The sequence below is a fragment of the Lycorma delicatula genome, chromosome 4, assembly GCF_047948215.1.
Source record: "Lycorma delicatula isolate Av1 chromosome 4, ASM4794821v1, whole genome shotgun sequence".
NCBI classification, from domain to species: Eukaryota; Metazoa; Arthropoda; class Insecta; order Hemiptera; family Fulgoridae; genus Lycorma; species Lycorma delicatula.
In genome coordinates, this window is record NC_134458.1 from 138,648,013 (window position 1) to 138,675,304 (window position 27,292).

General features: G+C 30.4%; 1 protein-coding gene across 2 annotated transcripts in view; it reads right to left on the reverse strand.

The window, feature by feature from the left end:
* Nucleotides 1-2,163: 2,163 nt before the first annotated feature.
* The window catches only part of LOC142322943 (retinol dehydrogenase 14), an 88,331-nt gene continuing 63,202 nt past the window's right edge, over nucleotides 2,164-27,292 (reverse strand). For both annotated transcript variants that reach the window (XM_075362036.1, XM_075362037.1), the window contains exons 4-8: nucleotides 22,339-22,578; nucleotides 19,537-19,719; nucleotides 17,245-17,354; nucleotides 9,210-9,299; nucleotides 2,164-2,491 (exon numbers count right to left, since the gene is read on the reverse strand). In XM_075362036.1, coding sequence (XP_075218151.1) covers nucleotides 2,387-2,491; nucleotides 9,210-9,299; nucleotides 17,245-17,354; nucleotides 19,537-19,719; nucleotides 22,339-22,578 — 728 coding nt within the window. In that variant the 3' untranslated portion in view covers nucleotides 2,164-2,386. The remainder of the gene's footprint in view (nucleotides 2,492-9,209; nucleotides 9,300-17,244; nucleotides 17,355-19,536; nucleotides 19,720-22,338; nucleotides 22,579-27,292) is intronic.

Consider the following 27,292-nt stretch of genomic DNA (forward strand, 5'->3'; position numbering starts at 1 on the left):
GATTGTCTAACTATTATAGATGAAAAAAGTTTTCTCTGTGTCCACATTTCAACTGCATACAGAAGTAGAAACATAACAGTTTATAATATAAGAACTACTAACCGAAGAAAGAACAAACAGATGTAGAAACAAAATATGGAAATACTAACATAATACGTCACAAAATATTTTAACACTACTTTCTTAAAATTAGGAATGAGTAGATACTAGAAAATTTGATTTTCATGAAATTTCCCTTTCTTTTAAAAAGCAACTGGTCTAGATTTCACACCAGGTTAATGGTTTTTATATTACGCCAAAAAAAAACTAAATTTATTAAGATTTCAAAATGATGTGTACATTTAAAACAAGGTACTTGTAGAAAAGATATTTATACGAAATTTGTTTTTAAACTAGAACGGAAGTACTTAGGAAAATTTAATTAAAAATAGTGAAATGACATTTTAATTAGTGTACTGATGACAAATATACAAATTATTGTCAAAGAAATAACTTTGGAGATTAAATTCAAACAAAAATAAAATAATTAAAAAAAAGTTCAAAAAATAAAAAAATATTAAAATTCTCTGTAATTTGTTATGAAGCAGACCCAATATAAAGAACACATTCTCTTTCACTTTCTTACATGCTAAAAGTAATTTTAACAAATATTTATCTGCTTTAATTATATGATAATTTTGTTTTATCATATTCTTTAAAACTTAATTTTTTACCTACTCAAAAGAGCAGACTTGTTTCTTCCATAATCACCAGTTAAAAAGTTAATTTATTTTTTCTTATTGTTGAGAAACACTGTACTTAATAGTACAATATGAAATTTGTCCAGACTCTGAAAGCATTTAAAATTAAACATTTTTTTTTTTTTTTTTTATTCCATTTTAATACAGCTGTCACATAATTTCAGTGTTGGTTTACTTCAAACATGTGCTGTTATAGTTATTTCACAAGTTAGCCCATAAGACTACCTATTAATAAAAAAAACCATAATCCATAATAGATCTATAATCTATTAAATTCATCCATATCCCTCCCTACTTTCTGTCTGCCCTCCATAGGTTACATAAAGAAACCATCCAAAATTATGTAAGCATAAGATTATGGTTTCTTAAACCCTTACCTCACATGAAATTTTATTAGACTTTAGAAGATCTCTTTTCCAGTTATTACAAAAATTTTAAGAAAAAAGTTAGAAAAGCAAAGATTATTTTTTACAAAAAGTTTTAATTTTTTTATGATTAATTCACCACCATAATAAGCTCTAAAAGCTCTAAGCCTGTGTATGGGAATATGAAATGAAAATTTTTTAGCGTATGAAAAATAATGCCATTCCTGACCAGGATTTGAACCCAGGACCCTCTAGATGAAAGGCCGAGACGTTACCACTTCACTACAGAAATCAGTATTAATTAAGATTTATAATTATAATTATATTAAGTTAGTTCCTTCCATTTATTGTATAAAATTGTATTCTTTAGATTTTTAATTTATTAGTTTAATCTATAAATATTTTCAAAAAGTTATATTTTGTACTATAGTTCTAAAAATAAATAATACAATCGGTAAATTTAATTTTTTTATTTTTTGCTTATTTTTACCTGATTAATAGAATAGAAAAAATAAAGGAAACTGTACATCAGTATATCTGTAGCAGGTTTTTTCTTTTTTATATGATGAGTATACTTTTTAAATAAACAATGTATCTGATCCATAATATTAATATGCTACTAACTAAATGAAGAATACGCCACACTAAATATCAGAAATATTTTGTTAACAAAAATGCATTAAATTTTTTTTTTTTTTAATATTGTAAATTTGGTTTATATTTTTTTCAAGGGTATATATACTTTGCAGAAATTTTTTCGTGAAAACATATTTTTTCATGATTTTTTTTTTTTAACAAAAAAATTGCTCCTATAAAACTATTTAAGAAGTTTAGATTTGTTATTCTATTTTTACCCCAAAAGGAGATAATTAAAAAATTTATACTAGGATACTTCTTTAATAAGATTAAATTAAACCTCTCTTTACATGTAACATGAAACTTTTCCTAATTAGTAGGATAATAGGAATAGGATAATTAATAGGACTGCAAAAGTATTAAAAGAAAGATGTTAATAAAACTCTGTGATAACAAATGGTTTAAAAATTATTAATTTTTTATGTGCTTTATAAAAATACTAGAATTAGTTATAAATTGCAATTATCATTTAATAATAATATTAACATGTTTATAAAAATGTATGTTTATAAAATGTATGTTTATAAAAGTATGTTTATAAAAGTATAAACATACTTTTAAGTTTGATTGTGAATTAGTAATATAAAATTCTAAATTTTAGAATTTTATGTTTTAGCAATAATTAAAATATTTTTACTAATGTTATTATATCCTTGGGTCAGTTGGTTCTAGTTTAACCAAGCGTTCACATATTTCCCAGTATTTCTTTGCTACCGCTGGATCTTGTACACCCTGAGAAAGACCATGTTCCTAAAAAAAAAAATTCAAGATAATATTAAAATTTGTGAACAGTTTTTATCTTACTGATTTTTCAAAAATTAGTTTGGTTTAACAATCTATTTTCCATCTATATTTTATCCTATAAGGATAAAAGTAATAAAATTACGAACAATTTTGATTTTTCTCATCATATTAGTTACACGTTCTAGTAGTAACAGCTAAATAATTGTACCATAGAAAACCATCAGTACCCAATTTTCTTTGTATATTTTGGCATTCTTGAATCCATTTTAAATAATTTAAGAAGAGATTTACATAATGTTGTTATTTATATTATTATATGAATGTAAATTAATGTCTTTGTGTCTCTCATTTTGTGTTTACAGCAATTAATTTGAAAAAATGTAATTTTTATGAACATTTATTATACCTAAAAGTAATACACGAGTATAATAACCTTAATTAAATCCTTCTATCAATGTAATTCTTCAGAAATATGTATTCTTTCATTAACTTTAAAAAAATTGTTACTGTTACATTAATTTTGAACATTTTTATATCTCTGTTCCTTTTATTATTAAAATGCAAAATGAAAGTGCATTGAATTTAACATTAAATTTTTATATTAGTACAATGTTATATTACTTACAACTAACCATGAAACATGTATATAATTGGAACAGTGATTAATACCTATAAGAGATGTGTTTAAACATATATATTTACACTAACATCTCCATTGCAGCTTTGTCTGTGTAATGTGGTTACTTGTGTTTCCTGCCACAGTCAGGTGATGTTTAGCCAGACAGGGCTGTGCTCTCTGGACCTCTTTGTGTTCATTATATTCATGATGGTGAGAGTAATAATGATAAATAAAAATTAAAGCCTGTTCAATTTATAAAAACCATCATTGTAATTTCTTCACAGTAACAGTTTGGTCAGTACACCTAAAACTTAGAATGAACTGAAGAATGCAAGTTCCAAGATAGTCAGCCTCCATCTTAAAAGTAGTAGTTATAGTTGGTTACCCATCCTTCATACAGGTAAAAATGTATTTTGGCCGATTCTTAGTGTCACCTGAAAAACACCCCTAGGAGGTGATCACACTTCGTTTCTCATGTTTTTACCTTTCTTCATACATTTCAAGGTAGAATTTCAAAAATCTAAAATTTGGTTTTTAATATTTAGTTTATAATATCTATTTCTGAATCTAGTTTTTCTTTAAACATGTTAAATGGAGCAATACATTACAATAATGTGTGTAATGTATTGCTCCATTTAACATGTTTGTAAATTTATTAATTTTATGTGCTGAAGGATGACTATTCTTACCTTAAGATGTCTTAAGGAAGATTATTATGCAGTCATATAATAAAACATTTAAAAATCTATAATAATGATAAAGATCCTAATAATTTGTGTGGTATCTATAAAATAACATGCAATGATTGTAAGAAAATTTATATTGGGAAAACTAATAGATAATTTTGGGCAAGGTTTGCAGAAGGCATTTTAGATCTTATAAAAGCAAGTTAAGTTTCTCCAATCTTGTAGACCACTTAATAATCAATAAACAATCAAACACCAATTTGGATACAAATTTAAATATAACAGAAATTGTAAAAGGATATGATAATAATAAATTAAATATTTTGGAAAAATATTATATATACAAGTACAGGCAAAAGTTTAATTTTATTAATATACAGACAGAATTTGATACTGACTTTCTTATCAAAACCGCCTTAGATAACAGAACATTTATATAATTTAAATAAATTCAAATAATATCAGTACAGTACTGTATGTGTGACTAGCCACATAACAATTTTTTTTTACTTTTATGATTACATATTTTTATATGTTTACAATTTTAATGGTTTAAGTTTAATGTGTGATTTTTTAAAAAGAAAAAGTTTTATTAACTAATGATGAGGGAAACCCTCAAAAGTTCTTTTATGAAATAACAATAAGCATAAGTTAAGAAGCATTACTGAATTCTGTACTCTTGGTGGTAAACTGTTTTATATTTTTCTCTTTGATATATATATATATTGTCGCCAAATGGCTTTGACGGTACATGGCGCTTTATAACCTGCTGCTGGTTCCTGCTGCTGAGTCCACCGGCCAGGACAACTGAAGCCCAGTGAGCTGGAGTAGGAAGGTAGCATCCACATCCAACAGCTCCCTCGGCGGGCCGGCCAGGCCTGCACTCCGGCGGGGATGTTGGTATCCGCCAGTAGGTCCCACGTTGAGTCGGCCAGGGAATTTATTATGTCTTCTTCCACCTTCTTCTTCTTCTTAATGGTCTTCTCCAGGCGGTGGTCGACGATGAATTAAAAATTCACTCTCGCACACTCTTTTATTGGAGCTTGAAAGTGTTGGAGCCACAGAGCCGCTATGGTGGGAGAACTGCGCGGCAGAAGTGACGTGTACCAGCGTGTACGTATACTGTGCTTCCGCTGACATCTGAGCTGCTGTTGTTGTTGTCCGCTGATATTAAATTAGGCATATGTGTGATAACAATATATATATATATATCCACAGGACTAAAAATGGAAAGGAAGAAATAAAGGACTAGGTGATGAGAAAGGATGTCTATCCTTTGAAGGAATGACATGAAACAATTCCAATAAAGAAAAACTTTAGTCTTTCTTCATACAGTAGATGTCCAATGCATCCACATTCCCTTGTATATTGAGGCATCTTTACACAGATAAAAGCATTAAGTTACTGATAATGATTTTTTTTGTTGATGAAAAAAATGTATGCGACAAAAAATTTGTTTTCCTCCAAAAATTAAATGTTTCGTGAAGACAGGTACAGAGTTTATAAAGTAACAACTTAGATTATCCTCAGAGAAAAAGTGGTATGTGTAAGTATCCAATTCGATTATTAACTATTCACCTAGAACCCACTGAAGTTTTTATCAACAGGTTAAAATAGAAATAATGTAGTTTCATAAAATCTAAATGTATATTTTCTTAAAGTGATTTTATTATTGAACCAACAACACTGAAAATTTATTCTTATGTTACGTTTAATAGAAAATACATTATATCCTAATTAATATGTTTTCAAATTGTTATTATTGTTCTAAGATCAAATATAACCCATTATTAGAAGTTTACTTTATATTTTTGGCAAACATTTTTGTAATTTAATCCCTGAAGATATAAAAAGATGTGAAAACTATGATACGTTTAATAAATATGTATAAAAACTGTTTATAGACTTAGAAGATATTGATATCTTCTTTAATACTACTGAAGTGTGAGGCATTTATGTTGTATACCACACCTGTTTGTGCAGATAGGCTAAAATTAAAAATTTATAAAGATATTTTGTTGAGGGGCCTTTTCTTGTTAATGGTGACAAGCGGTTACCGTACAATTTCTTGAGAGGCTGTCCTGGTGATTGCTGGATTAAAGCCTGTTGATGTTCTTGCTCTTGAACATCAACAACGATATTTTGCAAAGAAGTTGGGGCAACTTCTACAAGAATTAGGAAATTGAAAATGATGGATTTCAATTGTGACAGACTAGGTGGGATCAGACGGTTGATGGGCGTTACAAGCATGGTCTTTTCCCTGACGTGAGGAATCTGCGGACCACCTCCTGGGTGTTGCCTAATAAGTATATAACTCAGTTTCTTTTGGGCCATCGTGCTTTTAGAGATAGGATGGCTGGTTTCAGCCTGGCTGATTCGGGTCTGTGTCCGTGGTGTGCCATATTAGTTGATGTCTTTCATGTTTAATATGTCTGTCATCGGTATAATGAAAGACGATTAGTGGTAGTGAGGCAGCTTAAGAATATTGGGTCTGTTTTAGATTTAAATCTTAACTGGAAAAGCCGGGCCAAATGGTCAATTGTGTAGAACTTCATGAAATATTTGGTTCTTCAGTGAGTTGCAGAGGGTGTGTAGGATGGGGAGTTCAAGTTACCTGGGTGGTTAAGGACTGCTTGGGTGTACCGTTGTTGCCAAGAGAGACGCTCCCAGTTTTGTTTTTGTTCTGTTACTTCGTGATGTTCATTTTATTTCGTTGGTAGGTCTATAGCTCAAAATTTAAAAATTTATTTCTACTCAGTTCTGTCCATTTGAGTAGTCTGTTTTTGTTTTTCTTTTGTGTTTATGGATAGTACATTCTACACCGATGGAAATGTTATTTGTGGCATTTGCATTGGTGGCATTCTGACGGAGGCCAAGATGTTAACTGACAGATGTTATTCTGTCTGTCGATTCAGAAAATGACCTCCAGTATAGCCCATCAGGGCTAGGTTCAGAGGGGGTGGTGTGGTGACCAGAACTATCACATGGCAAGATCTTCCTCTTTGAGTCAATTGATATGAAGACATAATGGACTTATGCAAGTCATATTATTTAAGATATGTAGACAAAATATAAGTGGTCATTAGAACTGCAGTTACTGTTAAATAGTGAAACATGTGAATGGCTTGTGAATTACCACTGAACATTAACAAAATTAAATTTGTGGTATTAAGTAGACATAGAATCCATGATAATGGATTTCAGTGGTACAAGAATCAAGTTTTACATTTCTGAGATGACAAATTGGGGTTATTCCCAAGAAATAAAAAATAGAAGAACCTAGATCAACTTTCCTGCTAAACAAGAATTTTCTGTACAACTATAATTTAAGTTTTATGTTTGAGATATATAGTATATCTCCTCTGTGCTGCTATATGATGTTGAGTCTTGAGCCTTATCGAGAGCATCAATAAAGAAAATCGAACCTTTGAGATGTGAAGGATTTTAATGATGCACTCAAAAGGCTAGATAATAGCACAAAAATAGCAAAGATTGTTAAGAAGGAAGCTGCACACATGGTGGATCATTCACAGATGTATCAGCTTTCATGTCTCATGGTTGAAGAATTAAAGATGTGGTTTTCTCTTTACTCCAGTCAACTGTAGGCAGTTGTAACTCCTCAGATGGTTGCCAATGCTTGATAACAGACATTATACATAGAGAAGAAAAAGAAAAACTCAACTTCAACATCTTCATTATAATTTTGTTTATGGAAACAGGCTTTACCATCATTTTATTAGGTATCGTCATTTTTATTAAGGCTCACCATTTACACTTGAACTCATATTACCCCACACGTATGTTGTTAGGGTGTGTTTGTTCTACAGTAACCTCCAACAGTATGTCTTCATTGTTATTATTAAAAAAAATAAACACTAATCAGTTATTATTTGAATAAGAATTACATATCTTCTATGCTAGGTGAATCTGAATGTTGATATTTAAACTTACATAAATAAAAATAAGTCTTTTACTGATTTTTTATTTATTTTGATTGATGGATCAAACAAGGTATTTCAAATTGGTGTACATTTGTAATCAGTTGAGCCTCTTATCTATTCAGTCGGACTTGCCCAAGCAGCATATTTACTGCCGAAACCATGATAGAGGCCTTACCACAGATATGAGGATCCACATATTTTTTTTCAGTTCAGTCAATAACTTTAATTTACTTCAGTCAATAACACCTACACACTCTACAGTTTCAGATATAAATCCTTCTACCTCTGTTACTACAACCGCAGTTCACGTGTCAGTTTCCCTAATGATGTCATAGTATTCCCAGAAAATGAGAGACCCATCTATCCACCAAGGAAGCTGTCATTATTGAGTACATAACCCAGTCCAATCATACATGTTTTGTGAAAAGTCGATTGAAAGCAATGTGGAAGAATGAGTTTCTTGGTTATTGCTACATAAAATGTCAGCGCAACTCATCTGCTATGAAGTTGTTGTTAATACTTAAAACACATTTTGTTAACTTATGGATTTCTCATATCATCTGGAAATACTCCAATTTGCCAACAGTTAATTTCTGTTCAATGGTTTACCACATTCTCATTGATTTCATACAAGATATCATTAATTGTTTCTTAGAAAAAAAAACACAAACAGATATTTCATTTCAGTAAACTGTTTTTTTTCTGCCCAGTAGTAATATTCCATAGCAGACACTGAATCACCAAACAAAAAGGAACATAAAACTGTCAATCTTGTTATAATTGTATGTGGTATTTGCTGGTGTAAACTAAAACATCTTGTAGCCTGCAGCCAATTCGTTGAGAAAAATATTAAAATGAAACAGAATTTTTAAACTCAAAAACAAACAGTTTAGTAATGAAATGGAAAAATGAGTCTTGAGCATTAACAGATTAATAAATTCAACCTGTTTTTTCCAAATAGTTTTTACATACAGTTGTTTTATTTTTCACTAAACAGTTCATTCTCATTTGCAAATTTAGGACGGTTAAAAATACTGCAATTACAGATGAATTAGAAGAATAAATTGTGTACGATGTAATTACATATGTTAGGTGTAACCACCAGAAGATGTGTTACAGCCAGATGACCTGATGTGAGGCACTAGCAAAATCCAAATTTCACTCACTACAGTCCATAGAATAACAAGCATTGTAATTATTACAGACACAGGTAAATAAGGGTACAAATTATTTGAATAAAAATGAGACTGAATAATAAAAATAAATAATGGAAAATTGGCTTAAGAAAATTATAATTAAAAAGAGGTTGTTAAGCTCAGTACCCAAAAAAAAAGAATACCTATCATTAAAAGAAATTAATCAATAAAATATATGTTTAATTTGATTAGTTTTAGTTTCAAAAAAATTTACTCTGATGTTTATGTTTCAAAAATGGAATTCCAGTTTTATAAAATTTATTTATTTAAGTTATACATTACCTTACAATCTAGAAAATATTTTCCTGACACTCCATCAAGTTCATCAGATACTGCACAGTGAATCGTAGTCTGAGCTCCTTGAGCTGGACTCTGTAATTGATAGAAAAGTTAATATATTTTTAATTATTTCTGTAGAAATATAGAAAAAACTCTTATATTAACATAACTGTAGTTTTGTTTTAATTTAGGGTACATCTGATTAAGTACATAATTTATTTATTTATTTATACAGAGTCCGGCATATAAATCTGATGATTGTAGTAATTGTTATGTTGGCATCACTGTCAATCAGAAAGTGGGAGTGTTGTACATCGACAGGTCTATTCATGCTATTTCAGTAGCCAGTATGTCGTGGTCGAACGACGAGCGTTTGTGATTGAAGCCTATTTTAAAAATAATGACTGTTATTGAAACACACCGTTTATTTCGCAGACATTTCAATTTAAAACGACATGCGTCTGTTCCTAGTAGGAATACGATATTGTTGTGGGTGAAGAATTTTAGGAACACATTGTCTGCTCTAAAAATGAAACCAACAGGACGAAAATGGACTGTGAGAACGCCTGAAAACATTAACGCTGTAAGGTTAGCTGTTACGCGGTCTACACGACGTTCAGCAGCGAGACATGCTGCTGCGCTTGCCATTTCTGATCGAAGTGTACGACGAATTCTTCATGCCGACCTGAAATTCCATCCGTATAAAATGATGTTAATGCAGCATCTTAATGCAAATGATTGGGCCTCTCGCAAAGCAGCTTGCGAGATCATCCTCGAAAATGTCCACTAGGATGCCATTATTCTTTTAAGTGACGAAGCACATTTTCATCTGTCAGGATTTGTGAATAAACAAAATTACCTTTATTGGGCTTCGCATAACCCATGGCAAATTCTTGAAAAACCACTTCACAGTCAATATGTTACAGTGTGGTGTGCGGTTTCAAAGTTCGGCATAATTGGCCCATATTTTTTTGGGGAGTTAAATCGCAGAGTAACAGTAACATCTCATCGATATGTTAACATGTTGAATGAATTTCTGCGACCGAAACTGAATGACTTTCAAGGACATGAAATTTGGTTTCAACAGGATGGTGCCACCGCCCATACGGCGAGAATTGCAATGGATGTTCTGCGAGAAACCTTTCCTGGACGTTTGATTTCCCGATTTAGCGACATTCCTTGGCCACCGCGTTCACCTGATCTGGCTGTTTGTGCCTTTTTGCTGTTGGGCTATCTACTTTTTTTTCTGTTTTTTTCTATCCACTTTTTTCTTTTTTTCTGTTTTTTTTTTTTTTTTTGAGACTATCTCAAACAAAAAGTCTTCAGTAGTAGATCACAGTCAATTGCAGAACTCAAGGAGAGACCACTCAACGAGAAATTGAAGCAGTTGCACAAGTGATGATTGAGCGAGCAATGTCAAATGAGTGTGTGAGGAGAAATGGAAAACATTTGGACGACATAAAAATCGCATTAAAAAAAATGTCATCAAAATGACATTTAGACGAAAAAATCTATGTAAGTAATTCACTATAAATTGCAAAAATTGATCTTAATTTGATATATTAAATGTTTTAATAGTACGAAACACAGTTTAATTATTATCCCTCAAAAATCGTCAGGTTGATATGCCGGACCCTGTATAAGCATTATACCTTGCATAAAATAACTGAAAACGTTCATACAAACAATTTTTTTTAATTAATTGTTTTTATTTTCATTTTTCAGAAGAAAAAGAAATGCTGTGATACTACATAATTAATGTAAGCTAAACATGTATATGTATGGTTCTACTTGCAAGATAAGCACTACCACTACTTCGTAAATTTTCAATACTGAGTTTTTAAAAATGGTTAGTTTGATTTTGATAGAATTTTATTAAACATTTTATAATGTTTAATCTTTTTTCTGTTTCTCAAGTTGTGACTGTTAAATATGTTGTATCAATCAGTTGTCAAGGGAGTCAAATGGACCTAAAATTTTATACTAAAAATTTTGATATTTGTTTTGTATTATTTTGATGTTAAAAATTTCATTTGGTCAATAATATGCTTCTTAAAAATCTTATAAGAAGTAAGAGTATGATGTTCCTTTCTTGTTTTTGATGATTTGTTGATGATGATAATCTAGAAGTAGTTGTATTAGTCATTTACAAATTTTAGAGTTTATTTAACATTATTATTGATATTGTTTTATTCAAGATTACTGAACTCATGACTTTTACTTACTAATAGTAGAATTTTGTATGTTGTGTTTAATACCATTTTGTGTATGTACAAGTCGTGTGTGATAATTTGTAAAGGCTAATTCTGTTTTGTAGTGCCACTTATTTGACTGTGGCTATATGTTTGTTCAGGTTGCCCAGTCACATATTTAAAGCAGTCGCTGCAATTTAATCTGTAAAAGTGCCTGGGTTGCTCTGTTGATTAATGTGTACTTATTACAGAACCGAATAGAGAAGTTCCTAATTGCAATATCTCCTTCCGTGTCCGTAATCCAACCATCCGTTTCTACTGCCTTGCTGTTGGATTCCGTTATCAATAAGAAGTCTGTAACCGACCTCAACGCTTTCTGCCATATGAGGTCGTGTGCGGCCCTCCACCGTCTACAATTCAGTAGCAGACACCTCATGTCCGGTGTGAAGGGCAGCCCCGGCCTCCGGTCCGGTGTCCTTCGCCATCTTGCAAGTGAGGCAAGTCGCTCTCCTCGCGCATCTTTCTGCTCGGTGACCGCTGTCACCACAGTTAAAAAATAGGCCTCTCCTGCCTGGGGCCGTACACCGGTCCGCGACATGTCCGGTCCCCCAACACCGGAAGCATCTAATACTTTTGCCGCGGCCTTCCACTCGGCAGGAATGCCATCCAAATTGTATGCGGCCGAGGTCTAATAACTTTGCAGCATCTCCGGCGGGAGCAATATCGTTGCCCGCTTCGTTTCGCCGAACGAGGGCCACATGGGCACCACGCGGGGATGGGTGTCTCCTCCTGGCGTTTGCCTTATCGCTTCTTCCACGTCCGCTTCCGTAGTGTCCACGTCTAGGTCTTTAACCAAGCAAACGGTCTGCCTTCCGCTGTATGGGCGCTCTTTCACTGTGGCGTTTCCTAGGCTCGTTCCCAGGCGCCGTACGATGTCCTCTCATCTACTGCCATTGTCTCCTGCCATTGAGACCCAAATCTCTAGGCTGCCCGTCTTCCCTTTCCGTACTGACAGTATGTCTTCTGCCATGTTCGTACATAGGCTAGACTTCACATCTCGTAGAAGACATGCGTATGTGGCGTGGTCCTGCTCACAGCTACCATAGAAGAGGGGGACCGCGAGCGGGTGTTCCTTTCCTCTTCTTTCCAACTAGGTGGAGATCTTGGTTTTCCACGGGGTGTTCCTTCTGCCTTGTCCAAAATTCCAATGTCTTTCCCAGCGTTTCCCTAAATTCTCCGTTGGGGGCACAAAACTGGACCGAACCGGCGGTGCTGGGTTGCAGCCGGTCCAAAACCGTCTTCATCTGCTTACTCATTGCATGTGGGTCTGTGTCCAGCAACGCTACTATCATGGCACTTTGATCTATGTCCCCGTCTTCTGGGTAAACTACCTCAATCGTCCGGGAGTCTTTATATATTGATCCTCCCGGGGCCTCTAAGTCACCGCTTAGTCTCCTCCCTATCGTCGGCGATGCCTCCTGTAACATATCAGTGAACAAGGACTTCTCCCATCTCTCCCTTTGGTCAACGTATACTGTTGTCCCCGTTGTTGGTGGCGGGGGGGCCATCCCGAATAGTAAAGTGTTTGAAAAGGTCTTTCTTTCACGCCTTTGTAATAAGCTGATGTAGCCCCTCTTCGTCACCGTCTTCCAGTAACTGTTGTCTCTCCTCTCCGTGTTCTGGGCGGTTTCACTTTCTGGTGTCTCTTGGTAGTCGGTTTAGGTCGACTTCTCTATTATGTCCTTCTCTTTGCTTCCCGGCTCATTAGTGTCGTGTGCCGCCTTTTTGCCGCGGTCGCGGCAGTGGAACATAGCAGGAGGAGTTCTTCTATTTCCATCATTCGTTCCGTGCTTCTGTTCAGTGGTGACTGAACCGGAGACTGACCCCCCTCCCGTACCTTTCCGTTTTTTAGCTGTCAATCGGGGCATAGTCACCATTCTCCTATTATCAGGGCTGCGTCTCTCCTGGCGGCTCCGTTCCTCCGGTTCAGGGGAGGAAGTCATAGCCCGCTTGTTCGAGGATTCCTGAACGTCCATCCGTGTTTTCCCTTTTATCTGTTCGTCTGGTCTACCTATTGGTCTGTTGTTCGTCTGGCGTCTGCTATGGTGTATGGGTAGTAGGCTGGGCTTTGTCTCGTTTTTGCCTCTCAGGTTTATTATTTGTGGTCCTCAGGGCTTGGTCTAGATCTTGTCTTCTTTCTGTTTGGGTCGCGGTTATTTGTTGTGGTCCGCCAACCACCGTATCTTTAGTGTTAAGGTTCCATTCTTCGTCCCACGAGCATCGACGAAATAACAAACCACCCCGGCAGAGCGCCGCTTACCTGGGCTAGGGCTTCATACAACCGGGTGCGCCCTTGTTCCCGGAGAACACCATTCGTGGCTCACTTTGCAGAGCCATTCACTCCTCCACACGGTTGCTCACACCTTGAGTTCCGTCTGCAAATCATAATGTGTTACGGCATCACAGTGGTGTTGTGCGAGAGGTGTGTATCGTGTTGACATTCATAGAGTTGGTGTAGGTGGTTCTGTTGTGTATGATCTCAGTGAAGTACATGGGTATGGTGTGTCTCTTGACCAAGCACGTGTCATGTGGGGTGTTCGTGGGTGGTGTGCGAAGTTACCTGCACCCTAGTGTATGACAAGGCCGCAGGGGCTCGAGACCATGGGGACGCCACTCCCCAAGGCCTCAACTGAGACCCCCCCTCCAGGGAAAAACTTAAACCTGGAAACACCCAGCCTACACTAGAGGAGAATGGAAATTAGACCACGTCTTTATGGACAAACACCACCACAAGGAGATCTGCAACGTAGAAGTCCTCCAAGGAATAGACACAGTTTCAGATCACTATGTAGTCAAGATTAAAATTAAATTTACTCCCCAAAGAAAGCAACAAAACAAAGCCCCTAAAACTAAAAGAAAAATAGACTCTACCCAACTAATCAAGAATGAAAATTACCAAAAAGCAAGCGAAAAAATAACAGTTACAGATAAACTCAAAAAAACTAGTCAACAACCTTAAACAAATCACAGAAGAATTATCCCCAATAACATCCCACAAAAAACCTCAATGCAGGAACAGTGAATCTGACGAAACAATGGAGAAAAGACATCAAGCATGGCTATTTCACCAAACCCAAAAATCAGAAACATCCTTCCAAAATCTAGTAAAACAAAGAAAAGAAATCACCTGAACCATAAGGAGAATAAAAAGACACACTGAAGTTCATAGAAAAATTCAGTAAAAAACAGTCAATAGACTACTACAAAACCTTCAAAAATCAGCTCCAAAAATACAAACCCCCAACCATACTAATATAGAATGAAAAGGTAAACTGGCCCATAAGAATAAAGAAAGTGAAAATCCTAGCTAAATATTTCAACAAACTCCCATATTGCAAAGAACCAACAGAAATGCTAAACTTCAACACCAACACGCCAATAACAACACCACCAGAAAACATCAACCCTCCCACAGTAAAAGAAGTCTACCAAACATTGGGAGAGATGAAGAATTACAAAGCAGCAGAAGAAGATCATACTTTTGTAGAGGTCTGGAAACATGCAGGAAGATCAGCAAAAATTGCCTTTCACCAACAGCTTGTCAACATCTGGATTAAAGAAGAACTGCCAGAACACTGGACGACAGCCCTCATCCATCCGCTGCACAAAAAAAGGGACAAAACAAATTTTAACAATTACAGGGGAATCTCACTCCTAGACACAACATACAAAATTCTTTGAAGAATTATCCTTAACAGGATCTGTTCAAAACTTGAGAAAGAACTAGCAGAATACCAGGGAGCTTTCAGACCCTGGAGGAGCGAGCTGTCCAGATCAGATCATGAGTCTCAAGCTACAGGAAAAGAAACAGAGACATGGTGATAACATTTGTAGATTTCAAGAAAGCTTATGACTATATTCACAGAATAATCCTTACTAAGAATTCTAAGACATCTCAGACTACATACCAAATTAATAAACATGATAAAACTGACCCTCACAAACACTAAGTCAAAGGTAAAATTCAGAGGCACGCTATCAGAAAAATTTAAGATCAAAACAGGATTATGCCAAGGCGATGGGCTCTCATTTACTAATTCTACAGCGCAGTTGAATAATAATTCAACTGCGCTGTAGTATTAGTAATGAGGGAATAGCTCAAAAAATGCCTCCCAAAGGGAAAGTAAGCAAAAAAGCAAATCAAACTATCTTGGTTTCACTGACGATTTGGCACTGCTAGCAAACGACATCAAGAAAGCTAAATCACAGGTATTATAACTTCAAAACATTGCAATAAAATTGACCTCAAAATATCATTCGAAAAGACACAACATGAACATTTTCAACACTAGAAAGGACACAAAGATCAGGACGTATGAAAAAGTACTGGGAGGACAGCAAGGCCCAAACAGTCCCATTGAATAGACTTGGATAATGGACTGACTAAAGTGATCCTGTGCGGTTATAAAAGATAATAATAATAATTATTATTTTTATGTTTCTTTTCTGTATTTTATATAGCAAGTGTGAGTATTGTAATTAATGTGTGCTAGGTATTTTACTGTGCTTAATTATTCAGTATAATTGTCAACTAAATTATGTATGTGAATAAAACAAGTGATGTAATAAATAAGATAAGACTGCAATTGTGCTGTCTGGAGTGATTGTGGATAAGTTTGTCAGTTATAGTGTGTTTTCTATTTACCATAAAAATGTGATTTTCCCCTCTGTGTACACTGAAGTCTGTTGAGTGCTTTGTCTGTACATTCTACAGTGAACTGTAATGACTTGTAGATAAATATTTACGATGTCTTTTGTTGTCTTTATATAGGAGAATGACATAATCAGAAGAGTGGTGCTAACATAAAATTTTTCAGCGTGTTTTTTTTTTATCACTTTATTAGAATTAAAGTTATTTTAAATATTTCAGTTCAGAGGCTACAAATGGTATAAATCCATTGGTTTATATAAAGCCTATAAGTTTGAGTTTAGTATTTATTGTTTTATCTGATATTGTTTTCTTCATTTTTACCGGAATTATAATTTCATTAGGTAACCTAATTGTACACTGTTTTTCATTGTTTCTTTTATTGTATTGATAATTTCTTGTACAGGTATGTTACAGTATTTACATCTTATAGGTAGTTACAAGATTTTATTTAAGAATAAATTTGAATGGAATTTTTGTAACTTAAGTTTTTCTTTTCATAATTTTAATCCGTGTTTTTTTCTTTACATTATTCTTTCGTCAAAATGGGGAAATTGTATTAACTTCATTTTTGTAACAATTGTTACTCATAGATCTTAGTAATTACATTTTCTTGTTTCTTTTCTTTTAGTCATCTTTGTGAAATGTAATTATTTTTTAGATCTATTTCTAATATCTTTGCTGAGTTTTCTTTATAATTTTCTTTTCTTTTATCTTGCTTAATCAAGTTCTCTCTAATTTTTAAAAAACGTTTTTATTCCACGTTTCCTATAGCTGCATTTTTGTAATAGTTTGGCTTTCATTTTTTTATGAGTAGATAATTAAATACATAATTAGTCATGTTGAAATTCTTGAGATAAAAGTATTTCAGTTTTAAACAACTTAATCAATCTTTCAAAATCATATTAAAAATGTATAATTCAACCAATATTTTATCATATGATATCTAATAAGTGTGAGTAGTTATTTCAGGCAAATGTTATTTTCCTGAAATAACTATTTTCTCGTGACAAATATACTTATTACACAAACATCTTTGCTTGGTATCCATTGTTTGCTTTAAAAAAATGTTCTTTGATACTTTAAAGATAGTAGATTAAATTTTAAAAAAAATTTTTTTATTAAAATAAAATTTTACCTTAAAGAAACCTTTAACAATCACTTTAAGTGGTAGATTAAGTGGGAAAGGTACATTACGCCAGATTCCTGAATCAATCATTCCTGGATGTAAACAGTTAGCTGTAACACCTGAAGAAAATAACATTTTAAATAAAATTCTACCCAGTAAAATTTATATAAATGTAAACAAAGATGAAAATACAAAATCTATTAAGTTTCAGGGCTGGGTGTGTAACACTAATTACATTCATTTTATCAAATGATGGATTTATTTCTTATATATGTATCATGTAATAATTCTTTTAACATGCTAACTGAGGTACTGAATTTCTCCCAAAGTACTGAATTTTGCCAAACTATACTTTCATCCAATTCAGTGATTCAAATCTGCCTAATTAAAAAGTTAAACAACAGATCAATCTAAAAAATTTTTGTCAAACCTAAGAAATTTCCAGAGGAATGTTAAAAGAAATGCTAATCTCCTTGATGGAATTGTAACATTTTAGGCTTCACTCTGAAGATCCAGAGTTTGAATCCTATTTAATCACAGCAGTTTTAAACATCAATAAAATTTTAATTCCATACCTTCATGCTTTAAAGCTTATGTAGTGAATTAATTAATTATCTATAAAAAAAAATTAAAGCAATGATTACCTATCATGTTCTCTTATTCTGAATGGCATAAAATGTTTTGTGAGGGCTAAGAAGAGATAAAAAACAACTTCTGCATCAGAGAGTAAATTTTTTCAAAGATGGATAAAAATATCTAAATCATTTTCATCATCTGTGACCAAGACGGATACCACACTGAAGAGAATAATATAAAGAAATTAAATTTTCTTTTTGTAATTTATACTTTTTAAGATGGTTGATACTCAAGAATAGTATTTATATTTTTTATATTGAGGTAAATAATGAATTTTGTAGCAAATGAAAGATTCTACATTTGTTAGTGATTCAAACTCAGAAGCTTCTAAACACAGAAATGCTACTACTGCAGTATAAAAGATTAGTGTAGGGTGATCATAGTAATATACAAAATAATACCAATGTGATATAGAAATTACATTTACTATAACACTTATATAAAATATGATGTACATATCACATAAATCATATCATCAATTATATAATATATATTTAATATTATATAAAATATAAACCATCAAAACACAGTAAGTAGATAAGTTAAAGTTACTTATTAATTTCCAGTTACTGGTTTCCGCGGTATCCCAGATCTGTACCAGTACTGGCCAGTACTTGTATGTTTACAACACTATTTAAAAATTTGATAATGGAAAATATAATTTTCACAAAAAAAATTTACAAATTTTTAAAAAAGATAAGTTTTAATGTAAAAAAATAAAATTTAATTTAATTTAACTTACCTAATTACTGTGTTTTGGTGGTTTTCATTTTATATAATATTAAATTTTATTAGCATAGTGATCAAAATGAATATTCAAAGAATTATTTATATATAAGTAGAAAAAAAACAAAAAAATATATAATATAATAATATATATTATAATATATATATATATTTTTAAATATAATTATAATAATAATTATATATATAATTTATTTAGGTTAAACTTTTTATAGTTCATTTTTTAATTTTTCTATATTGTATATATATATATATTTATCAAGAAGTACAGTACTGTATGTGTGGCTGACCACAAAATAAAAGATTTTTAATTTTTAAATTACATTTTCAATATTTTGACTACATATTTTTATAGGTTGTAATTTTAATATTTGAATTTAATGTTAGATTTGAGAAAAAAAAAGAAGATTAATTGATGATGAGAGAAATCCTCAAAAGAACTATTAAAAAATAATAAGCATAAGGTAAGAATCTATAAAAATTTTATTATAAAATTCTGTATTCTAAAAATTCTGGTAAACAATTTTTATACTTTTGTCTTTGAGATATTAGTACAGAGAGGAATATGGACAAATAAAATAACAAAAGAATCGTTTTTTCTAAGTTAATTAATATATATATATTTAATATTTGAATTTAATGTGTGATTTGAGAGAAATAAATGAAAGTTTAACTGATGATGATGAGGGAAAACCTCGAAAGCGCTATTAAAAAATAATAAGCATAAGGTAAGAAGCATTATCAAATACTTTTATTCTATTTTATTTTATTAGCTAAGTTAATAAACATATATATATATATATATATATATATATATATAAAAATACCTTTTTATCTTTTTCTACAAAATATTTTAATTGAAGGCATATTTTACACAAATTACAAATTTGTTACTGTAAATTGTAGTTCTTGTATACTTACCAGTTCCTTGTAATTTTTTTGCTAGTTCTAAAGCAAATAATATGTTTGCATATTTTGATACATAGTATAAGTAAGCAGGTAATGTATTTACTGGATTTGGATTATCCAAATTGATGCTAGCAAATCTGTATAACTCTGATGCAACTACTACTATACGGCTTGGAGCTGATCTTTTAAGCAAATCTGGAAAAAAAATCTAATTAATGATGGAAAAATTGTAACTTAAGATTTACCTTCTAATTTTTACATATTTCCTATAAAATCTTAAAAAAGTAAGTTACTGAGGCTTTGTATGTGAAAGACATCATATTTTTAATTAAGCCAACTGCAAAATTTTTTATGGTATTGCTAGCATCTTGCTTAAATTTTAAATGTTTCTTTGAGTTAATTTAAAAAGTGATTTTTATTTCAAGAGATGGAACAAATTTAGGTTATTACTTAAAGCTCGAATCAAGATGGATCTCATTTTTTTTAAGCAAACTATTTACTTTTTGCATGTTTCAGTATTTATTGAAAGTATCTTTATTTATAAAATTTACTTTTTCACTCATTCTTTCATAACATATTTTGTTTGATTATATGTTTAGATTTAAATTAAAGTATTATTTTTAACATAAAACAAAAAACAGTAGACAATTATGTCATCTTTCCACACCTCTTTAGTAAAGAGTATAAATTTGCAGTTTTATTCACTTCATAATGATTTCTTTAAATTAATCATGTTGAGAATGATCTCAGCTTGGAAATTTGACCAAGGCTATACTGAGAAAAAAACAGTTGGGAATGTGCAGGATAATATTTTACCCAGGATTAGATGGAAATCAAGAATGATTTTTGGGAAATCAAGGCTGATGGTTATAGGGAAAATGATTTTTTACACTTTAAAGAATCAGAAGCATATAAAGATCCCTTGTTTTTTCTGCTCTTTTCTAAATTTTTATTTTCTATTAAATCCTTCTAAAATACGTTCCTATTCAAGTACCTAATTATAATTGACAATCCTTTGTTCCTTTCTTAACTAATCTAATATATGTATAGGTAGACAACAATCAACATAAAATGAAAAACATAAACCAAAGTAATAGTTCAAGGATAACAAAACAAAATAAATGTAAATGTAAATAAAATAATAAAGTTGAAATAAAATAATTATTGATGACATTGTCCTTTTGCCAGAAAAAAAGACTCAATTAGAAGTAATGTAGTATGGAATTATTACTTGAAGATATTATGAAAATGTATATATTACACTTAATATTGTTAATATTTATTGTTGAATTTAAATGATTTATTTGTTGGTTTTTGTTACAATAACTGTTGTTTTAATAATAACTGTTTTAGTTAATGTATTATTATAATGGATTGTTTGGTAATTGGCTCATTCATTCTTTAATTTTCATCACTTCATTAGCCTATTTTTGTTTCATTTAATTTTTTGTGTCCATACATTATTTCATTATTGTATCACTTCCTTGTTAAAAAATTATATGTGAATATGCATTTCCAAAATTGTGCAATAAGTAAATAAAAGAAAAGAAATCTGCTCGTACCAAACATAACTTTGAAAGAAGGAAATTCTGTAAAATATTTAAGATAGTGTTTTATTGCAGTGAAACATGTGAAATAAGAAATAGAGATCAAATTTTAAAAATACAGTATTTTCAAATGCGATTTTCAGAAAAATTATGAAAAATAAATGGGTTGATATACTAAACATGAAGAAAGTTAAGATAAACTGGAGAAAACAAAGTTTGAGACAGGATATGATCCAAATGTAAGCAACCATATATAAAATTAAGAAATTTATTTTATCATTTTTTCTGAAGTTAATATTTTATTGTTCATAATTTATTTTAAATATTTGTTAACATTTCCTTTTCTCCTTCATTTTAACTTTGCTGTATACTGATTACTTGAAACATTAAACCAATTAATTTTTTTTCTGATGTAATCTTTGATCTTCATTATTAAAATATACTTTATTTATTAAAATATACAGAATGTTTCATTTTGTCCTAAATGATTATTATTTACTGTTTTAGCGACATTAGGATTAAATAAAAATTTTACATGTGCACGTATTTGTTCTTTATAGGTTAATATTCAGAAGAAAAAAAAATTCAAAAAACAGTTATCGTAATACTGACAAAAATAGTTAAATATTTGAAATTTTTACAGTCATCCAGAAATATTTGACTAAAAAAATGATAAATAAATAAATTATTAGATTAAGAAAAATAAGTATATATTAAATATTGAAGAACTTAAATGAAATCTATATACCTATAAAGAACCAAAAATTATTTGCAATTTTTTTTTTTACTATTTTTCAAATTTAAAAAATTCTACATTTGAATGCAAAATTTTAAATGCTACAAGAATTTATGAGAAACATAAAATAATAATAAAATAATTATTTCTCTTTTTTTTGTAATTACTTTCATTGAATTACTCTAATTATTTTCAAACAGTTTTGACTAATTTCCATGGTGTTACTCTAAAACTCATACTAAGTTTACTTATAGATAATTCAAAGGACTGACTACTTAAAAAACAATTCAAACCTCAGATGACGGTAGTACAAAACAAAAAGGTTTTATTTTTAAAAGTTTTGATGATAATTTTACCTTTTTATATGTTTATTTTGTAAACCCCTTTTTTATCAAAGAAAATGTTTGATTAAGTAAAATAAACTTATTTATTTATGATCGTACAATCTCTTTGAAAAAAAAATATATATATATATTTTTTTTTTTTATTTTGCATAAACCATAATGAAAAATAATTTTGATATTCACTTACCTATCAGTAAGTGAGTTAATAAAAATGGACCAAATTGGTTTGTAGCCATAGTTACTTCAAGGCCATCAGAAGTAGTATTTTTTGAGAATGTATTTGCCACTCCAGCATTGTGAATAAGTACATCTAAACGAGACTCTGCTCTATTAACTTCTTGTGCAAAATTTCTGATCGATGTTAATGAACTTAAATCAAGCTTCATTAATACAACATTCTTATTTTTTGTTTCTTCAATTATTTGTGCTGAAAAAAAGAAAAACTATTGCAGTATAGTAAATTATTATTAGTCACTATAAATAGATATTTCTTATAGTGCAACCTAATTTTAAAGTTATTAATGAATTTTTCATGTTAGTTTTCCTTTCTTTATTTAAACAAATTGAAAATATTTCTTTCATATACTGAATATAACTTGCACTTATAATAGTTAAATATTTAAACCAAATTAAGCTAGTTATTTACTTGTTTGCAGTTTAGTTTTTATATTTATTTATGCAATTTGGGTACCTCAAAGAGATCACCCAGGATTTTGTACCATTTCTTCTTTAACTACAGATAGAGTTGTGTCTGTCTAATTCTGTTTTTTTATTACTTCATAATAATAAGTTGTAATGATGTTATGTTGCATTTTTCAGTATATATACAATATTCAAAATGAGAAATTACATTCAAAATCACTTTATTTTTACAATGATACAAATTCTAACAAAATGATAATAGGCTTACTATCCTAAAGTGCTAAAAAAATTTCTCTATCAACAAATCCAAAGATCAAGTTCCTTAGGAAATTATTGAATATCCTTTTATGTGCATAGTAATCTGCATTGCCTTTGAAGCAAAATAGACATGCAGTCTTTTAAATATCTTGCATAGATAACAACAGTTATTTGCATAACAAAAATTTGTTCTATTTACACTAATATTACCATTAATATCATTTCCATTCCAAATGTAAAATATTTTCAATAACTTATAAACAAATAAATTTCTAACTAATATGAAATTGGACTAAATAAACAAGGAAAATGTATTCTTCAGATGTGGAATTTTAAAAATACTTAAATGATTCTTATTTAAACAGTAATTAAAGGTTTATTATTTGTGTATCAAGAGTTATCTTCTACTTCTCATTTATTTTGTTGAACTATCATGGCTCATGTTTTTAAAATCTGATCAAGTCTGTTTAATTATCTAAAACTATATATTTCTGAACATATATACATATATATATATATATATATATTCAATAATAAATTTATAAAGTAGTTTAATGAGTATAATCAGCATTCTCTTTTATTTTTCTGTGCATTAAAGCTAAATTCATTGATAGTTTAAAAAATTGATAATACTTTTTTTCACTGAATATAGTGATCATAAATTATTCAGTGCATTTTTAGTGTTAAAAATAACAAAGCAATATACTTACATGTATGTTTTATTGTTGAACAGTACATTTCAAACAGTTTTGTTAACAACACTTTCAAACAAGTTCCACATGAGCACCTTTTGTAGCGTGTAAAATATGTAAACGATACTCAATTCATGCCACATATTATGAAGAATATCTGGAGTTATTCCATTGAATGCACCTTCAATTGTTCTCTTTAGTTCATTAATGTTAACAACCTTTGTGTCCATACACCCTGTCTTCAACAAACCCCCAAAGAAAAAAAGTCAAGTGCCATTGCTTCAGGGGATCGAGGTGGTCAGGGAATAGGTATATTATGACCCGTCCAACATTGAGGAGATTGTTCATGTAGGTAGTCCCTAACATGTAAACCCCAGTATAGTGGTTCGCCATCTTGTAGGAAGAAAATGTTGGGTTGCTGATGTTCAATTTGTGATATTGTATACTCCTGTAACATGTGTAGATAACTAGTGCTAGTAACCACTCACTAAAGAAAAATAGTCCAATTACTTCATAAGCAGTCAACACAATCCAAACATTAATTTTCAGGCTATCGTGTTGTGTTTGTCAAATGTTATAAGGGTTCTCAGTACTCAAATCCAATAATAATGACGTTAACATGACCAGAAACATGGAATGTAGCTTCATCGGAAAAGATTTCTTTTTCTTAAAACTCATTGTCTTTGCTCACCTTATCAAAAATGTCCATGGGAAAATTATAACAGCATGATTTATCATCGTATTCAGTTGCATGCACCAACTGAATTTTGTATGCATGAAGTTTTAGACACTTGTGTAGAATGTTCACAATTGTCAATTGCAGTATTCCTAGTTCTAAACTTGTATGATGAGTCGATTTACCCGGGCTTCTTTAAAAAGTTTCTCTTACTCAATTCACAACTTCTTTGGGACAAATTTTGGGTGAAGGGTGGGTGGAAGCCCTGAACAAATCTAAGATAATATTTATTGTATGCATTGTTTATGAAGAGAATTAAAAGCTTCGTTATCAAGCTCATAAAATAATTACAGTTATTATGGTTTTTTGAAGAAAGAAGATATAAAATTAGGAAAATTAGAGCATGACAAGCATTTAATACGCATGCAAAATGTGAAGAAAGAACCACTGCAGCTACCGCTTGTGGAGTTTCAAGACCACATGTTCAAAAATTCCAAAAAGAAAAGCAGGATCTTCTTAAATCTAAATCAGTCATACTCATTCAATACACCAGAAGCGTATAAACAACATTTAAAACCAGTTAGTGGATTAGACAGTTTTTATCAAGACATTGTAAGAACAGTTAACGAGTTTCATGCAAAACATAATGTCCTGCCTAAATTAAATAAATTATGTGAAAAACTTCAAAATAGTATTCAGTTTAAAGGTTCTAGAACTATACTAGCAGCTATCCTGAAAGAGTTAGGGTTTAAACAGTATAAATCTGGTAATAATCAAAGTTTATGAGAATTTAGAATACATAGAATCAAATAAATAATAATTCCTAGTTAAATTTCCTTGATTTTGTATGTTTTATCAACAGAAAAGAGAAATAGAGATTCTAAATTAAACTCAGTTCCAGTGAAGAAAAATTTGTAAAACAGTAAGATGAGAATGTTACAATCAGATACATAACTTGAATAGATCTACCATTTATAATCTAATATTTTGATAAATTATATACCTGAAATGATAAACTACCAAGTGATCAGTTGTTCTTTTGATATCTCTAAAAATTAAAATGGTAATGAGTTATATAAACTTCCCTTATTTAAAAAAAAACTGAATAAAAAGAATTTAATGACTTTTTTGCATAATTTTAAATTATTTTATGGTTGTACTTTTAAAAAACTAAATATATTTTCCATACTTCAGGGAGAATATAAAAAGTAAACTATAAAATATTTCATCTATAATGAATTTTATGTTTTATACAATACAATTAAGTCATTAACTGACTGCATAATATAAACTACACATTTGCTGTAGTCAAAATTAAATGTTGAAATAACAATTAAATACACTGTAACATTAAAAGAATTATCTCATATAATTTAAAATATATAATATAGTATATCTTAAATTATATATAACCAAACAAAAAAGTATATTAAAGATTATTTTTAAAAGAAACATTTTGAACTATATTAACCAACTATAAACAGTATTCTGTTCTAATATTTATTAATATAAAGAAGAAGAAGAAGAGTAATAATTTTTTTATATCTTTACAATATTAAAAAATAATTTAAAGGATTATAAATTACAAATTCTGTGTGGAATAATTATATGCAACAAAGAAAAATAATATAACTGTACCTCAATAAATCATAAAAATAACAAACTAATAATATTCTGACGCTTATTATACCTTTAATTTATCCACTGAAAACTAAGAATTGAATGTAAAAGATTGTTTTAAATTTAATTTTAAACATGGAATATTCCCACAGATTTTATACACAGTTGTAAAGTATAATAATAATGGCATGAAGTACATAAATTCATAATACTAATGATTCTTATTCTTAAGAATACACAGATATTATCTTTCACTCTTAAAAGTTAAATTTTTACTCAGAGGAAATCTGAACAAATCTGAACAATCTAATAAATATACAGGGAGGGCAAAGAAATTACTATGAAAGTCTATCAACAGGAATCTTAAACTTCAGATAGAACTCTGATGAGTTATGTTTTAATATTTTGAATACATAATCACACCATGATTTGAGTCATTTCATAAAATAATGACAATTAGTAAGGCGTTGAAAATTTATTATAAAAAATAATAATAATAATTTTAATGTAGTAAATCAAAAGTTTTTTTTGCACAGTTTACTTACTTTCATGGATTTTATCATAGTTTTCTCAAGCTCTACAGCACAATTACTAGTAGTATTTTCTTTATGGCACCAACATGAGGTGGTTAAATAATCTCTTTAATATGTAACTGAATAATATATATGATCTATATTGTGTTTGTTTATTTAATTTATTGTTTTCATCTAACTCTGTAAATTTTATATGCTCATATGCACTGAGATTTTGTTTTTTTATAAGCTATGTGAAAAATTCCATGTTATTATTGATGTCTACATTAATATCTTGTTTCTATGAGATGATTTGCAAGGCTTGATGTAAAAAAAATTTTTAGCATGTATTTTTTACATGCGGTACCTGTATGTATGTGTTCTTTATAGCTGTGGGTGAATGTGCATCCAGTGTCAAATGTGGTATTTGAGTCACTCCAGTTTAATTTTTCTAAGGTATTTCTGTGGCTCATCATGCTGATCAATAAATTTAACAGTGATGTCTATAAATTTGGTCGAACCAATAAATTCTCAATTCAAAGAGTTACTTTATTGGAGTTTTCTTTATCAAAGCCACTTTTTCTGTGATGTCATTTTATTGTGTATTTTTTATAGCAAAAAAGTGCCATCATTTTGAAAAAATAAGTGAAAAAGTGATTTATCCATATTTTTTTAAGTAATTGTTTCTTCACTTAACTTATTGAACCCAAACATGAAGATGCATAATTATTTTACAATTAA